The sequence below is a fragment of the Poecilia reticulata genome, linkage group LG5 (genome assembly GCF_000633615.1).
Source record: "Poecilia reticulata strain Guanapo linkage group LG5, Guppy_female_1.0+MT, whole genome shotgun sequence".
In the NCBI taxonomy this organism is placed as follows: Eukaryota; Metazoa; Chordata; class Actinopteri; order Cyprinodontiformes; family Poeciliidae; genus Poecilia; species Poecilia reticulata.
The window spans coordinates 16,446,933-16,463,146 of NC_024335.1; the positions used below are offsets into that span (position 1 = coordinate 16,446,933).

The 16,214-nt window shown below is 40.8% G+C and overlaps 1 protein-coding gene across 3 annotated transcripts in view; it reads right to left on the bottom strand.

Annotated features, from left to right (window-relative positions):
* Positions 1 to 6,071: 6,071 nt before the first annotated feature.
* tafa1b (TAFA chemokine like family member 1b) overlaps positions 6,072 to 16,214 on the bottom strand; it is a 40,518-nt gene continuing 30,375 nt past the window's right edge. Inside the window, exons 4-5 of one of the 3 annotated variants that reach the window (XR_533745.2) lie at positions 15,174 to 15,265; positions 6,072 to 7,312 (exon numbers count right to left, since the gene is read on the bottom strand). Coding sequence is in view for 1 of the 3 variants with exons in the window: in XM_008409568.2 (XP_008407790.1) it covers positions 7,295 to 7,312 (18 nt within the window). In the remaining 2 variants the exon portion in view is untranslated. The other 2 variants (XR_533746.2, XM_008409568.2) reach the window with 2 other exon arrangements.

Genomic DNA, 16,214 nt, shown 5'->3' on the forward strand with positions numbered 1-16,214 from the left:
CACACACATACACAAACTGCTTAAATCAAATTGCATAAATCAAATAACGTGATAAAAGTTTCCAGGCAGAGCGCAGACAAGATAAATGATGTAGCTTTCCCCTCCGTTATCCATACCCAAGGTAATTTCTTTGCAATAAACCGCATGTGTGGGCAGGATGTGGACTAACGGCGGCGGGTTTTGTCTCTGGCCTGAAGGCCAGGCTGCTTCCCTGAACTCTACACAAAGTTGGACAAACAACATGAAATTGTGTCTGACCTCTGCTAAAAAACAAAAGAAAGCAAAAGCAAGGTCCAATCAGCTGCTGTATTATAAGAACTGTACACTGCTTATTCCCTGTTTCTATTAAACGCCAGCTGTCCAGATGAAAAATCTGCCGGCATACCAGTGTAGGGAAAAGTGATGTTTTGTGATTCTTTAAACGTAATATCTGACTTTTCAAAATATAGCAACAAATAAATAAGATAAAAGACTCAAAAACTATCGATATATTGCTGAGATCCTACATGGGGAAAATGTCTTTGAATTTCCTCGCAAAACTTTTGCATTACTTTGCAGTAAGGAAATATTGCTAAGTGCAAAACTGTCAGATAAGACGTGAAAATAACTCAGAAATAGTCCAAATAGTTTGGATGTAGTTTTTCTTTCTCTTTCCTTCTTACAGAAAGTTTGTTTACATCTGAGGTGAAGAGAAAGTAGAAATCTCAGGTATGTCACAAACAAGATATTAGCATACATGGAAATGAAAACCTTATGGCAGAAAGTACGGTGGCCACCGTAAGAAAGACTTACAGTATTCAATAATGCTGCATGAACTGATCAGTACATCACTCCTACAGAGCGCAAAACCCACTGCAAGGCAACGCAAAAGAAAAAGTAAGAACCTTTGTGTCCAGTTATTCCTTTGTTTTAGTGAAGCTTCTTAGCAATGACTTTATCCCACTGAAAACCCCCAAATGGCTTCTTCTACAAATGAATCTTGTTCTGTGTCATTTATTGGATCAAATGATTGAAGTTTGACCTTTGTAGTTTAACAACTTATTGATTTAAAAAAAAGACAAACAAACGGGGCCTCAGCAGCAGGTGGGGGAACTGTACACAACACAACAGCCTGAGAACCTCCTCATCATCCTGGTCGCCATCTTGGTCACACATTGCAGTGGGACGGCGTCCCTTCCTTCATCCAGCATCTGCTACAAATAAGCCGGTGTGGTTGACTTGGTTACTTTGGCATGAACAGGATTCCCAAGCTAAAGACACAAATAAAGAGGAAACCTTGTGCTGTGAAAAGGATAAAGTCTCTAACAGAGTAGATGGGATTCCCACCGATTGCAGAATCTCGGTTTCTTTCTTCACGGCGATTGAGTCCAATGATGGCAAACTTTGTTTTGTTTCAGTGAGAGAGATGCCAGTCCACAAAATCACTCAAAAACTAATTAGCACTAGCAGAGAAAATCGAGTAACTCAGATGTTTGTGACATTTGAGTGAAGATGATGCATTAAAGGGACATTTAGGTTTTCACATATGGGAGGAGAAATAAAACATCAGGCTGCATGTTTGATCTCGGTTTGACAACAGCAGAAAATCTCGACTCAGTTATGATTCTGACTGATTTTTCACTTTCGGTTGCCGCTCGTTTGCTCCCAAAATCGCAAACAAATTTGTAAATCTCAACTTGACAGTTGAGTTTCTGTGTCAAGTAGCTGCTGTGAAAAACGCCCTTGTTTTAATGAGAGCCAGTGAACTGTGGAGTCTCAGTGGGAGTCTGTTCTGTGACAACATCGGACCCCCCGGTGGGAAGCTACACGCGGCGCTCGACACTCGGGCATTCATGGAGAAATGACGGGTTTCAGATTGCCGTGCATTGCTTTGTGGAGAAAACAGGCAAATTTATTTTGGAGCAGCAGAGAAATGAATAATCGTTATTTATTCCTGAGCGGTGAATAATTTGGTCTGCAGAGCAGACTGGCTTTGTGATGCCAATCAGAACGAGGATTCATCTGTTTCAGACAATAACCAGAAAAAAATAAATAAATACATTAAATTGCTGGATTATTTCTTTGACCCAAATGTTGCGGTCAGAAGAGGACTTGGGTTGTTTCAGAAATTGTGAAAAGGTGAGACCATCATTATGAATTATATGTAAACCTAAACATGTTTTAATTTTAACCTTATCCATTAAGCTAGCGCTAGTGATTTTTAGCATTTACTCTTTCATTAAAGAATTAGTCATGAAGTCAGTATAGACAAACATTTTATATAATTATGTTCACTGAACTTTCTATATAAATTAATAAATGTATTTGTCAAGTAACAGATTCTGGTTTTGTTCATTTCTGGATATCTGAGTGACAGAAGAAATAAAGCAAATATCTAGGGATTTTTTTGTAATCAATTATTCTATTGCTCGTTCTGATGATAAAAAATTCGGTACATTCTGCACATTTTTCAGAAATATTTTCTAATATTTCTATTTGACAACAGAAATATTGTCTAGCAGACAATAATGGACATAAAATTTAACCCATAATGACAGGACAAAATAAAATGTCCATTGCCTAACATGCATTTGGTGGTTAGACAAAAAAGTCTTTTTTTTATTCAATATGCAAAATTTTCATGCAGCTTTGGCTTAATTATTGCTCTGACTATATTGTTTTTTCAGTAAATTGCCTTTTTTTGAGTCTGTATACTCCATGTAATGATTAATTGATTACTAAATTAGTCACAATCAGTTCAACAATTGATTCATCATGATTAATCTGATTAATCGTTCCAGTCCTACAAATATCGTTCCCACACAGCACTGCCTTTCTGAGTAAAATAACTAAGATTAAGCTGTTGATCAGTTTTTAGAGTGAAGCCTTGCTGCAGGTTTTAGGTCACAAACCTAATGCGTGACACAAGTGATCCACTCTGTGACAAGCCGGAGTTTTGTCAGTGAAAACTCCTGTGGATAGTCTAATCTTCCTTATTATTGGGGTCTCAGTATTTTTAATGTGCAATCGTTAAGACGATTATTTAAAATCCAACATGAAGCCGCCTGGAGAAGCGCAGCTGCACCTCAGAGAGGCTGACGATAATCCCTGAAGTAGCAGCCAGAGTAGCCGCCGCCGGTCTTTGTGCTCTTAATGCTTCTGGAGGCTCTCGGTTGTCCGGCTTCAGTGGACGTTCTTTGTAAAGCGAACATTCACAGTGAGTCATAATGACTGTAATAACAGACTTCAAAGCCCCCGCAGGTGAGAAGTGTGCCCTTCTCTCAAATTATAGGTAGTTATTTAAAAATGATTAAGGAATATGAATGTTCAGTAAGGGAACCATGGATGATTCTCTCTCTCTTTTTTAAAATTTTTTTAACATGATCCCAGTGTTAAAGGGCAAAACAACCCTGTGAGTTTCCCAAACAGCAGTGTCTACATTTTTAGCACAGGTTGGCTGTGAAAAGACTTGTCCTTGCTGTCAACCGTTGATCAGCTCTCCGGCGACATATGGATGCGGCTGTCTGGCTGTTTCCGTGGGAGGTCGGCTGCATTTGATGGATGTCTTGATTTTTTTCTTTTTTAGGATTGCAGCAGAGCAAAGAGGAAGGGAGGCCCAAACCCGCCTTTTTTTAAACACGGAGTTCTGTTTTGCTCGGTCAAACGTGGAGCAGAAAAGTGTTGAATAGAATGAAGAAACTCATTATTTCCATCATGAGCTCTGAACATGAGGATAATGTTCATAGTATGACTTGTTTTACAGATTTTGGGTGCTTGGTTGAAATCTACACAGATTAACACAATATTACACACAGGAATAAACAGAAATGTCCATTTTTACAAGAAAAAAACCACCATGTGTCTCTCATACAAGCTGAGAAACTAGAGACGAACCAATCAGAGATCTGTGGCCGATTTCTGACGTCTGGTTCATAAAAACTCTAATTTTAGACGTTACGGGTTTCTCACTGAGACGCAGAGATCAGAGGATGAACTGAGTCCGAAAGAGAAACCACAACAAAACCGGGTTCTGCTACTCATTCAAAATGAAAACTATATAACCTGAAGTAGGGCCACACACCTTTTTCAAATCAGACAAAATTGGTGTCAAACGTTTGTGCTGCTTTGGCTTTGAAGATATTAATGAAAGTTTGAAGGTCAAGAGGTCAACCGGCCCCAGCCACTTTTACTAAATCAAAATGACCTTTAAACTTTCATTAATACCGTCAAAGCCAAAGCAGAACAAGCAAAAAATTGTGCTTCACAAACATAGTCTGGTTGATTGACACAGATGTTGTCTGATTTGAAGAAGGTTGAGGCCGTTGGCGCCACCTTCACTCAGGTAGGCTACACAATATTAGCCTTATAACGACACATTCTGTAAAGAGGTGAAATTTTAAACTGTCTTTAGCATCTCATATTAGCAATTAGCATAAACGATGTTAACATGTATAAATGCACTGACAAAAGGTCTCTAAATCCCCCCATCTGCACCCGGGGTTCACTGGGATTCTCTGGAAGCTCCACGCCTCGACCGAGAAAGCTTAAAAAGTCAGATAGTGGATGAAGAAACAACGGGTCAGAACACAAGTTAAAGAAAAATAAGGACAGGAAAGCTTAAGTGAGCTGAGGTGAGATCTTTTTTCTTTTTTTTTTCTCCCCATGCAGGTAATTTATCTCCCAGGGACAACAAGGACACAAAACTGAATTGATATTCTGTTGAGAATTTACTTTTCAGCTCTTCCTGTTTGCTTTCTGATCAGATAACATTTAAACTGGCACATTATCACTCCCTAACAGACTGGTGAAAAATCTCTGAGCATAAGATGTGAATACGTGCTTTAGTACCAGATTCGTCTAGACAAACATCACAAGGTATATATGATGGTCTCTTTATTTTCACTCAAATTAAATCAAAGAGTTTTTAACAAACTTCTATAATTTCTCAATCCAGTGAAAAAGGTTGAAAGTTGAAGCGCAGTCTCTGCTGATGTCAGCTTCAGGTCCATTCAACAACCTAAATGATCCCGAGGCAGAAATGAATCAACATCCTGATCTACAAAAGAGCTAAATATTGAATAGTAGCATCTTGAATAAATAACTGAAATGCCTCTATAGAAAATATTCTCCATTAAGAAGCTTCTCACAGCTTCTTTGCTTCCTCTGACTTCATCTAGACAAAATGAAAATACCTAACATTTCCCTGGAGTAGCTTGCTAAAAGGTGCTAGCATGACCTGCTAGCGCCCAGATGTGAAGTTGTTGCTAAACAGGAAAAGATTGCACTTTTGACTTCTTGAGGTAAGGCTGAGAATCGGACGAGTCTGGTTGCCAGGCAACTCCTCAGTGCGACCCAATCACAAACTCTTCCAATTAACTTTCTTTAAGTCAAGTTAAACTCCACGAAAAATCTGAAAAACAAAAAAAACCACCCACCGAGGAGCCAAGGCGGAAAACAGCTCTCGCATGTTTTTTCTTTTTGTTTCCGTAGTTTGCATATTCCTTCATGATTCTGGCAAGGCCGTTGGGAGATTGATGTGTCTGTCTCTTTCATACCTTCTGTGACTGCTCAGCGAGGCGCCGTGCGCCACCAAACTAGCCACGTTCCTAAATGATGAATGTGCGCCAGCTCGTCCACGGGGAGCAGAGACGAATCTAATATCAGCTGAGAGAGAGGAGGCTGATATTGAAAATCATCTGGAATTTTGCCCGCCCCCTAGCCGATATTGAAAATCTTTATTCTAATTGCATGAATGAATTGAATGTTCTGTTTTGATAAATCCACTCTGCCGCCGAGGGGATTGTGTAAATGAAGCATCGCAGATTCGTTTGTGACTGCGGCAGACGCCGCTGTGTCTTGTGCCCGGAAGTCATTTTCAAACTCTCCTTGCGCAGAAGTTGATTGTCTGTTTACTCGAGCAAAAAAAAAACACCCCCCCCCCAAAAAAAACAAAACAAACTCTGCTCACACAATGTTATCACATGATGCAAATGAAACTTCGACAAGATCTTCCACCCGCATATTACGACATATCAAACCGTGATCAGAGGAACATCTTTCACGACGACGTTCGGGAGAAACGGCAGACAACATTTCAGTATAGAAAACCAATTTTATTTATCATAAGGCTGTCTTATATCTACTGGGGGATAGCTATTTTTCTCCATTGGGACTAATACTTTCTCTCTGTCGTAAGCAAATCTTCCGTCTACCGTGCGTGAGAGAGACACGACTCCCGTTTCTTATGATCATGCTCATATTTTATCCACAGCTGCTGCGAGTCCCTGCTGCGTCTGGGCCCAACAGGTCGAGAAGTGTCATCAGCTCTGCTTTTCCACACGTGAGGCAGTTCTATACATTGTTTTTCCTCATCAAGCATTGCCGGTGCCCAACCGAAAGCATCGCTGAATGACAAAGAAAAAAAAAAGTATCCCAGAACTCATCATTACAATTCATTTGCAGCCCCAACAAAAGCGTACATTGTGAAGCAGCTCCTGTTGGAACTTGTTGATGTTTTATTAGGATGGCACATTTATCAGCCTCTTGGATCTGTCATCTTACAGCGTACTTTGTGTATTTATGTGTTTATTTACACAAATGATCTTACATAAAATAAATGTGGTGCTCATGAAATCTACATTGGGCATGCCCGGCAGTAAAAGTCAATGTGTCCCTTACAGAGGACGAAGCTCGGGGCCATAAAGTCAGACCAGGAGAAGGAGAGTCCTCGTATCTAATCACCGGCAGCCAGTAGGTCCAAGCTACCGAAAGTCCTGCCTCTCCTGCACTCACAGAAATGGCATCTGTCTCCATCAGCGAGTCAAACACGAATGATTTCTGCACAGAAATAACAGAAAATGAGGGTCGATTTGACTCCACTGCGCAACCACTTGTGTGAGTCTCAAGTTTAGTCTTGTGTGCCCCCCCTCGACCGGTTCACCTTCCGGGTGGGCCGGTAGATTGTCTTCAAAACATTTTACCAACCTCTAAATGAGTCCCTGCTAAGTTGCATCAGGCTTTCAGGTAAAGACAGGGTGAGGAAACAGAAAGAGAGCAAGTTGGAAACTGGCTACAGGAAGAGGAGAGAGTCACCGACGCAGGGCTCATTGATCAAACGGGGGATTAGTGCTGTTTCAAATCCTTGGCACCAAGTGAGCAAAGCTGTTTTATCTGGATGGATATCCCTTCCGCAGTCCCGGGGTAAGCCAGTCGGTAGCCGCGGATGTGATAGTTTTAGTCAGTTCAACGGGAGGAGACAAAAAGTTCAGAAAGGGTAGGGAGTCTGGCGCGCAGTCCTGCAACCGGGAGCTCGCTGTTAGGTCCTGGGGTGAATCTGAAACACAGGGGTGGAAAAGGAGGAGGAGAGAGAAGAAACAGATGCTTAGAGAGAGCAAAAGTTAGACCTCCCCCCAAAAATTGCTGTATTTCTAAAACAAGAGGACTCTTTTGAAGTGGTGCTGGTTACTTCGTCCCTTTGCCATTTCGTACTTTTAGTCCTATAATTTTCTGGGAATTAAATAGTGCTGCAGAATATCTCCTACCAATCATTGGTCCATTCATATTCATCAAGAGGATGTTTCGTATCTGCTGTGACAATCAACAATTCTCAGGAATTATCCAACTCCACCAAGGCATAACTTTATGACCACTGTGACATGAATAACCCCGATCGTCCCTTCATCATGCATCATGTTGGAGACATTAGGCGGCAAGTTAATGTGTTAAAAACAGAAAAGGTCGGTGAGTTTAAGGATTCCAGTGAGTTTGACAAGAGCCAGGTTCAGTTCAATTCAGTTCATTTACATAGCGCCAATTCACAACACTTCATGTAAAGGCACCTGACAAAAAAGTAAGTTCGTTGCACTCCAACTGATCAAACCGCTCACTAGGTTCAAGTCCAATATTCAAATTGTTTTAAAAAGTTTTCTATCTAAAGAAATGCAAAAAATGGCGTCGAGAGCCTGACGAGCATGATTCAGGTGGCCAGCAGCAGCTTTGTCAAAGAATCTCATGTGGTTGGCTTCCAGTTTACTGGTCCCAGAAAGAAAGAGGCCAAACCAGTGTCACGGCCATGGGGGGTACCTGTAGCCAAAGTTAATGCAGGTTCTCAATGAAATATTACATTTTGTACCACAGTTTGTTGCGTACGACTCTCATACCATTCCTGATGTCTGTGGTCTCTTTCAGAAAGCCACAAGGATGTGGAAATAATGGTTTGATACTAGGTCATAATGTTATGCCTGGAGCCTGGAGGATGACAAATAGTTAATATCCACAAGTAGGAGGTCATTTAGAGTTGCATAAGATGAATTCAAACTCAAGTCAAATGGCTTAAACAGGGATCAGAGCAGTAACCCATGGCAACCTAATTTGATGTAAAGTTTCCAGCAAATAGCATACAACTAAATTAGATTACAAGTAAGCATTTAATGACTTTTCATCTCCACAATCAATACAAATACTAAGAAATGATTAAATGATTAAACGCATGGATGCAAAATGGAAGTAGGTTTGAACGAGATGGCAGCGGATGGGTCAGAGATGGAGTGTGTTCTGGCAAAGGGGCGAATTGACCAGGAGATTTTTCAGACTCCAGAGCTCCGTAAACCTTCGTCTCATCTCCAGGTTTGGCCTTCTGCTAAAAAGCTCGTGTGAGCTGTTTAACACTAAGAAGAATGACTCTAATAAACACACCGCGGTGTGTTTCCATGCTGTGTATGTCTGGCTTATGTAATTACCCTTGTTAAATGACTGACTGTGTCTCTCAATATGTAGACTCCCCGTACGGCCCTGCAACCGTCTCTATTAGCGCCTCTGAGCAGACAGGCAAACTACGGATTTTCCTCTAATCTGATAAAAATGACTCTGGCCTTGCTAAATCGAAGCCCACGCTGCCGAGTCTGAGCCGTCTCTCCATGACTTTGGTTCAGGGACGTTTAATTCATCATCAGCTGCAGACATGAACTCGTCTCAATGGTGCTTTGTGCAGCCTTGAGACTGCTATTGAACGTTCTGCTTTTCAGCATCCTGCTCGACACGAAGCTCGATAAAAACAATGTGCAGTATGTCTGCGTCTACTAGAGTTCTGCAGTTTCTTGCCTCCCTTTCGTCCCATTTAGTGTCTTGGAGATCATTTGAGCAATTGAACACAATTAAAGGCAGATTTTACAAGTTCTTCTGCTTCTTCAAGATAATGCAGTGAAAAAAAAATGTATAAGTTAAATGCATACTGTGAAGCGAGCTAGACATGATTTACGGAATGATTTGTGTTACACCGGATAGAATATTCACAGCTGCAAGCATGTAAAACTACAACGAAGATGCTGCTGTCGTTTTGTTTTTGACTGGCTCTATGGCAAGCTGACACACTGGCATCTTCTATGCTTGTAATTAGACAGTTTGCTCGCTGCATTGTCTATACTTGTATGTCCTGGATTTGTGGGGCATCTCTGGGCTGAAACCCAAAGTCTTAATGGAAGTAGTGTGACTAAAGCCAACCATTGGCCAGTATAGCAATGGTTGGTGTGGAGATAGCCTGGCTGGTGGACAGATATTGCTGCCCAGCCAAGACTCAGGCAACCTGGACATTCAGAGATGATATAGATGCTGCCTGTTTGATCTGCTAACAGTAGAAGAAGATAACGCTTCAATCAAAGGGTTTGGGGAACAAAATATGTATTTAATGTCATTAGATACGCCTAATATGTATGATGCAGCAAACAAATGATTTGATTTTTTAAGGATTTTCATCCAGAAAGAAAGTAAAGTGATTTCTTTGGGTGGGAATCTATCATAAAGTGCCAAAAAGGCAGAAATACATGTTAGCGCAGATATATAAATCGCCTGCAAACCAAAGTTAAGTTGAGAACAGTGCTCATCTATTTATCATTCGCTAATGATGTTCTATAGATACTTTAAAAAGTTGTTTTAGATTAAAACATTTTGCTCCAGATCTCAACAAAGTGTACCCTTGAAATAAATAAATAAATCCTGTTTTCTCCCATGTTTCTCCGGCACAGTAAGCCTTTCGGCTCATCTGTCCCATATTTGCATCTGTATCATCTCAGCTGTCTGGCAGCCATATCAAAATTACCTCGCAAGACCAGCAGAGGAAGCAGGTTGCGTATCAAGGATCACGGTCCGTCTCAAAACCCAGATCCCCTCGTGGTTTGTTAGCAGGAAAAGGAGATGCGGTATGGAAATATCAACCCACACGGACGTATAAGAGAGACTAACCGTGTCCTCCGCTCGTTTCAGTCCCCTTGAAACGAACAGTCCGGCAGGTAGCCGTAGATCGCTCAAGGATTTCCTGCTTGTCTGCTCGTCGTTGCCGGCAAATTAGATGTCTGCATTCTAATTTGTTTACTGCATTAAACTGTAATTTACTCCGACTACAGTTGGTGCGGTCCAAGGACAATTGCCTCAGTGGAAGACTTCGGCGCAAACATAGTCGACTCTCTTCTCCTTCCTTATTTAGTGCTCAACAAGTCAGCTGCGCCTGTGGAGAACTGGCTTCCCGCGGCTCCACTAAACACCACTCCCTCATAAAAACAGAAGACACCAGACACCAAAAATGCGTCAAGATTTATTTAATGCAACAGTGACAATGGGAAAAGAAATATATATAATTTAATTAGGGGCCACTTAGAGTGAACTACTTCGCTCAAAACATCTATAAATATGCCGGAGGAGAAAGGATCAATCTTTGTACAGACTCGTGCTGTTGAGAAAACTCATGCCTTTTATGCTAAACATATAATTTATGATGGCACACTGTATCATTTCCTGTCTTTAGTGTTGATGCTGTTCAAGAAGAAGCAACGGGATCAAGCGGTGCTGGAGCGCATCATTCCTGCTTCACCTCAACTAATTATGTCACGGTTGTACAAAGTGCTACAGCAACATGTGAGAACAAAGATGTCTGACGAATCCGCAGGTCCGTTGCTCTCAGACTGTCCTCGCAGATGGGTTATTTATTTGAATAAGAGCTGTCTGCTCCTTTTAACAAACAATGTGGCTCACATAACAGCTGTGGAGTAAAAAAAGTGGTGATGAAATAAGGCTAGTCTATTTAGGTTTTATGCTTCGTAATAGGCACAGATTCAGTTGCCAGAATCAAGCCGAAGCAAGTGACTCTTTCAAACGTTAAGAAATTTTCTGGTAGGATATAAACATTTCTGTGGTTTAATGTGATTTGAATGAGAAGCTGGAGGACGTATCAGAGTCACTGGATAATAGAATACCTCTGCTCTCCTCCTCCCAGACAAATATTTCTGCTTGTAAAAAAAACAGTGATGGTCATGATGTCGATGCTAAAGCGGCGCTACCCATCACTTTTACTAAAGCACATACATAATCATGTGTTAAAGTGACCTAAATATAGTATAAGTTTTTATGACGACATTTTGTTGTGGAATATTAAAACGACTGACAAAAAAAAATTAAATAAAAGGAAGAACAACCCAAAGCTCAAACTAAGTCAGCCAGAAAACAGAAGCAATGACAAGCTGTTGTTTGTGAGCATAAAGTTTGTCAAAGAAGAAAATCACCTCTTTTACTATTTTAGAAGCATCATATTTTCTCCAAGGGAGAAAAAGTTTGAGCATTTTTATTCCCTGTAAAATATTAAAAGTGCAGCATTAGCTTGAAGTGGTTTTTCAGGGCCAAACATCAAGCATCGTGCTTGAAACCACACCGCGGACTGATTTAAGGAGGTTGAGTTGTGAGAGAGACGATGTGCTTGGAACGTCTGACAGAAACATTATCTCTGTATTATTACTTAACCCTCACGAGTAAAACATTTGCAGAATCCCTGAATGTCAAGCGCTCCTGTGACTTGCTTGGAGAACTGAGAGCTAAAAATGCTGGTCAGAACCTGAGCACAAATCATGTCGTCTAACCAGAACTATTGCAAGCGACAGGCCTGAACAGAGCTGAAACGGAAAACTCTTTTATTCTACAAAGAACAAAACATCTAAAAGGGCTAATATTCCTAATTCAGTAGGTGTAAATCAGTGTAATTCTATCAATAAAACAGGTACAATTTAATATTAATATATTTTCCTGCAGCTGCAGGAGTCATACATGCTTTGCTGTATCTTGTTATTGGTTATTTTTAATGAAGTGTTTGTAAAAGCTGTGGTGTTTTTTACATGTGAATTTCATATCGACCTACTTTAGCGGAACCATTTATCAAGGTTGGCATTTCTGTTTTCTTTAACAGCTGAAACTAACGCAGAGTTTACGCGGGCAGTGAGAATATTTCAAAAATGATATTAAAATTGACAGGATGCCTGATGAGGGTGACATTACATTCTTCTCTTTATTCAGACAAAATGTTTATCTCCACTCTTGTACAGACAGTGAGGTGATCAAACAACCGTCGTTTCTTATAGCCTTAAATAAGGGAGATGGAACATTTTCTTTTTTCTAAACTCCAGCTGCTTGTTCCTATGGTTTTATTTTGAAGCAAAAACAGATTGGACTATTTGGCCAGCAAAACCCGTAATGTAGATATATGGCGGGCGAGACTTTTTTTGGAGGTTGCTCCCCAGCATTGCTCTCACTGTGACCTCCACAAACAAAAGCGTCTGTCCTGTCTGCTGACACAGAACAGGCAGTGAAGGACTCCCCCTCTGAAAGACATAAAAAAGGAGAAACACGGGTGTGAGCCACTGACTTTCACTGGCTTCCTGCTTTTTCATGCCAATTTTACTGATAAATGGAAATTCAACTTTAAAACACCTGCTGCATGGCAATTTACTGATAGTTTTAGAGCAAACTAAAATCCTGCAAGGGGAGATAATAGCAGCTAACAGAGCAAGTTGTTTGGATGTAGATGGAGAGCGCACCGCGGCATAGAAAAGTAAGACACCGTTTAACTTTTTCCTTCTTTTTTTTTTTTTTTACATTTTGTTGTGCAACTGAAGTATTTCCGCTGAATGCAAAAATGACATCCATTTTCTCAATCAGGCCAGGTTTTTATTCTAAATTGATTTAGAGAAATCTGATCTTCTGACTAAACTGATGACATTTTTGGCACATTTAAATTCTGTTAATATTTTTCATCCAAAAAAACTGTTTTAGGAGAAAAATTTTTTTTTTCCAATTAATTGTATGAATTAAATGTTACAAACTTGGACTTCTGTAAATTGGATAATAAACACTGATGAGGGTAAGTCCATGTGAATTGAACATTTTGTCTTCATTGTGTAAAAGTCTCCATCTCTTTCCTGTCCTGATGGAGTCTCTCTCCAGCTGCTCGACACTCACTGATCCAGATTCTCAGGATCCAGATGCGAGAACAAGTCGTGCATTTTGATGCTCACATTGCTCCACAGACCAGAAAATTGACCTGATTGAGCAAAACCAATGAGATTTTTGGATGCAGCTCATCAAAATGACTCTAAATCAGCTGAAAAATCCCAGAGACTGATTTGATCAGAACTGTCCCATTATATCTCCAGCTGTAGGTTTAGGGTTGCTGTACCGACTCCCAGGTCGTATTGAAGCTGTCAGACTCTCTTCCAGGTTTCTTTCACTCTGTCACTTACATCAGCACTACGTTTCAGCATACAGGTGCTAAAGTGCAACGTTTGCCTGCCGCCACAAATAGTGTTTTGCACGTAGACCAAAACATTCAACGTTATTCAAATTTTTCATCAGCAACCCTTTTTCGTCGCACAAAAACCAGTCTACAAACTGAATAAAAATAAAACCCACACAGAATACATTTACAAGTATGAAAGGAAGTATGAAAAATTATGAATGAACAGATGGAATATTTGAGAGATTAAATCAAACATCTCAGGTGGGACAAGATGGAAGCGTAGCCCATCAATGGTTTATTTAAAGTTGTTTTAACTAATAGTGGTTGAAACAAACATGAGGCAGAGTACTGCAAAATCTAGACTGGAATCCAGTCCATCTCAGAATACATAAATCCCGCAATAAAAATTAAACGAGGCCTTAAGATTTATTAAAACTAAATTCAAAACCTTGAAAGCCTGTTCTCTTCTCCACTTAAATAAAAACCAATCTGGATTATATGTCAGATATTGAAAAAAGAGCCTTCACAGATTCTGTCCACTCTCTCTAACTAAGCCTTAGTTATTTCAGAATGAGCAACAAAATCCCCTCCTTAGCTTAGCAAAGCAGAGCCAAACTCTCGCATCATGTCAGCTGGGAATTCAGTGCAAGATGATTACACTTCCTCGTGGTCTATCACATCAAATCCCAATAAAACACATCGAAGGTTGTCACCGCAAAGGTGAAAAATGTGAAAAGATTTAAATAGGTATCAATACTTTTGCAGGGCCTCGTGACAGATGTGACATTTTGACCAGAGAGGCAGATGGACAATGAGTGCTAATTGAAAAAAAAAAAAAAAAAAACAGACCAGAGAGCAGGAAAAAAAAAAAAAAAAACCCTGTGGACGCTGGACGCTGATAGCTGCTTCAACAAGACCCTCTAAAGGGAATAAGGATATCGAGTGGCCTCTGATAACACGACACACAACGGAAAGGGGGCATGCCTCGCAATCTCACTTTGTGTGCCCACAAAAACAGCGGCGCAAATCAAACACAAGAAACACACGGCCTGCCCACGCTCGGAGGAACGCACAGACGAAACGACGGGAGCACGTAGCAGGACGCAGATTAGTCCCTAATGGGACCGGCAGACCAGCGCGAGGCTCTGTAATCAAACATACGCAGCGGCTGATAGCAAGAACGGGGTCCGGAACAAAAGAGGCAATGAAAGGAAGGAGGGGCTCTGACTGCGAGTGCGTTTCCATGGCACCGCGCCGCCGTGCGAACACCAACCCACTGGGACGCCGCCCGTTTCGTGATGTATGTGCGATCTTTCCCCGTGAGAAAATATGAGAACCTGCTCATCATTTATGCATGCGCTGCCTGCGCTGGATGATAAATATTTACAGTGGGTGGCGGTGTGATCTGTATTTGTGTCACTCCTGCCTAATCATGCACAGCATGTAAACACACACTTGATTGTTTTGCACTGAGTATTTAGGTTAATAGGAAGTCACTGAACATGAGTCGGTCACACTCCTACCACCTGACACTTGAAGCGCATATATATTTATATGTGGACCGATGTGTGTGAAGGACAACAAAACAAAACAATAATAATTAAAAAAAAAAAAAAAGACAGAAGAGCTTAAGAAAAAGACTAACCTTTACAGAAGCAAGAATGCAGCTCAATTTCTGTTGACGCATCCTCTGCATTTTGCTTCCAGAAGCTAAAAAGGGGAGTATGGCTGGGTGTTCTGCAAAGAGAGGGTCAAGAAAGAAGAAGGACATGTGTGTATTGGGTTGAAAAGCAGCCTCAGGCCTGACTTTTTACTGGCCCTCTTTAGAGATTTTAGGCCAAAGCCGTTTTAATGCGGCACTTTGTTTTCCCTTTATGTGCAGAACGTTTACATTCCTCAATGATCTAACCGGGAAAAAAAACAACAAGGAAAAAAAAAAAAGAAGAAGAAGAAACTCACCAAAATAAGTTTTACTACATTTAAGATTCACTTCAAATTGTGCAAAGGACCGGACTGAAAATTAGAGATGCATTCTTTAGAGAAGATCTAAGTGCTCGGCCTTACCTTGAAGGGCTGAAAAGACCCCAGGTCCTGTTTGAACGTTTCTGACAGCGGTGGTTGCGAGAAAGCCCAGCTCAACTTTTACCTCTAAATGACGACAAACAAATCTACCTAAGAGCCTTGGGAAGCCCAATGCTGCCCCTCCGATCACATTAGTCTCCGCTTTTATTTAAAGTCACCGTGTCTAAGCACTGAAAGGTAAGGGAAGGAAGTGAATGCAATTCAGCTGATCAACTTATTTTATTTAGGTTTTACCTCCTTTTTCTATTCATATGCTGCGTTTGGAATCAGTTTATGCAGCTAAGAGGCAGTAGAGACGCAGACTGGTCCTTAACCTGATCTCTGAGAGGAATGTGGAGTTCATGTGTTTACATGTTTACTGTTTAACGCTTCGGTTCCTCATACTGGATGCCCTGTCCGAACAGAACCACACCTTGTCATACAGAAGGCCCAGACCTATGTCAGAATAATCTGCAAAGATCGCAGAACTTCTTACAGAAGCAGGAAGCGACGGAAATACTTTTCAATAAAAGTGTTGAGATACAGTTTGACAGATAAATGTGGCTGATTTAAACTGACTCGTAATGTCTCTTTGGGATAACGGTAATACGTTCACGCTTGTGTG